Source organism: Carcharodon carcharias, chromosome 15 (assembly GCF_017639515.1).
Source record: "Carcharodon carcharias isolate sCarCar2 chromosome 15, sCarCar2.pri, whole genome shotgun sequence".
NCBI lineage: Eukaryota > Metazoa > Chordata > Chondrichthyes > Lamniformes > Lamnidae > Carcharodon > Carcharodon carcharias.
Genome location: NC_054481.1, coordinates 64,718,438 through 64,720,171, shown reverse-complemented (window position 1 = coordinate 64,720,171; position 1,734 = coordinate 64,718,438). Strand labels below are relative to the sequence as shown.

Below are 1,734 nucleotides of genomic sequence, written 5' to 3'. Positions count from 1 at the left end.
TTTTGTTAAGGACTGTTGGGTTGAATGTCTCTCTGTCAACTACATTTCCCAGCAAGCAGCGTCGCCGGACGTCACACCCACCAGGAGGCGCAAAACGATTGGCAGTTACATAGTCACATGGGAGCGGAGATTTGGTCATTGAATGGAGTCCATTAGCTAGTTAGGCTGCCAATCTTGTAAGAAGAGCCAATGGACAGCGCGTTTCGGCAGGGGGCGGGTCTAACGGACCGAAGCAGCCACAAAAGGATCAGAAGGGGTTGCACGACTGAAAAGCTGAGGAAAGGCAGAGCTTGGCGATTCACCATCCAGATCCGGCCCACCGTGATCAGGGGGACCCGACACCCAGTGCCAGCCCACCGAGATCCGGGGGACCCGGCAGTTAGAGCCGGCCCACCGAGACCCGGGGGACTCGCCACCCAGAGCCGGCCCACCGAGTTCTGGGGGACCCATAACCGGGACCATGATGAAGTTTAGGTTCCGCCGGCCGGGTAACGACCCGCAGCGGGAGAAACTCAAACTGGAGCTGTTTGCCTTCAATAAGGTGTGGGAAGAGGAGGAGGAGGTGGTTTTGGGGGAGGAGAGGAGGAGGAGGTTTTGGGGGAGGAGAGGAGGAGGAGGAGATTGTTTTGGGGAGGAGGAGGAGGAGGAGGTTGTTTTGGGGAGGAGAGGAGGAGGAGGTTGTTTTGGGGGAGGAGAGGAGGAGGAGGTGGTTTTGGGGGAGGAGAGGAGGAGGAGGTGGTTTTGGGGGAGGAGAGGAGGAGGAGGTGGTTTTGGGGGAGGAGTGGAGGAGGAGGAGGTGGTTTTGGGGGGAGGGGAGGAGGAGGAGGTGGCTTTGGGGGGAGGAGGAGGAGGAGGTTTTGGGGGAGGAGTGGAGGAGGAGGAGGTGGTTTTGAGGGGAGGAGGTGGAGGAGGCTTTGGGGGAGGGGAGGAGGTGGAGGAGGCTTTGGGGGAGGAGTGGAGGAGGAGGAGGCTTTGGGGGAGGAGTGGAGGAGGAGGAGGCTTTGGGGGAGGAGTGGAGGAGGAGGAGGCTTTAGGGGAGGAGTGGAGGAGGAGGAGGAGGTTTTGGGGGAGGAGTGGAGGAGGAGGAGGTTTTGGGGGAGGAGTGGAGGAAGAGGAGGTTTTGGGGAGGAGTGGAGGAGGAGGAGGTTTTGGGGGAGGAGTGGAGGAAGAGGAGGTTTTGGGGAGGAGTGGAGGAGGAGGAGGTTTTGGGGAGGAGTGGAGGAGGAGGAGGTTTTGGGGAGGAGTGGAGGAGGAGGAGGTTTTGGGGAGGAGTGGAGGAGGAGGAGGTTTTGGGGAGGAGTGGAGGAGGAGGAGGTTTTGGGGAGGAGTGGAGGAGGAGGAGGTTTTGGGGAGGAGTGGAGGAGGAGGAGGTTTTGGGGGAGGAGTGGAGGAGGAGGTGGTTTTGGGGGAGGAGTGGAGGAGGAGGTGGTTTTGGGTAGGAGTGGAGGAGGAGATGGGTTTTGGGGGAGGAGTGGAGGAGGAGATGGTTTTGGGGGAGGAGTGGAGGAGGAGGTGGTTTTGGGGGAGGAGGGGAGGAGGAGGTGGTTTTGGGGGAGGAGTGGAGGAGGAGGTGGTTTTGGGGGAGGAGTGGAGGAGGAGGTGGTTTTGGGGGAGGAGTGGAGGAGGAGGTGGTTTTGGGGGAGGAGTGGAGGAGGAGGTGGTTTTGGGGGAGGAGAGGAGGAGGAGGTGGTTTTGGGGAGGAGTGGAGGAGGAGTGGTTTTGGGGGAGGAGTGG

The 1,734-nt window shown here is 60.5% G+C and overlaps 1 protein-coding gene across 2 annotated transcripts in view; it reads left to right on the top strand.

The window, feature by feature from the left end:
* Positions 1-220: 220 nt before the first annotated feature.
* Positions 221-1,734, top strand: part of llgl1 (LLGL scribble cell polarity complex component 1) — a 161,706-nt gene continuing 160,192 nt past the window's right edge. For both annotated transcript variants that reach the window (XM_041206676.1, XM_041206675.1), the window contains exon 1: positions 221-541. In XM_041206676.1, coding sequence (XP_041062610.1) covers positions 461-541 — 81 coding nt within the window. In that variant the 5' untranslated portion in view covers positions 221-460. The remainder of the gene's footprint in view (positions 542-1,734) is intronic.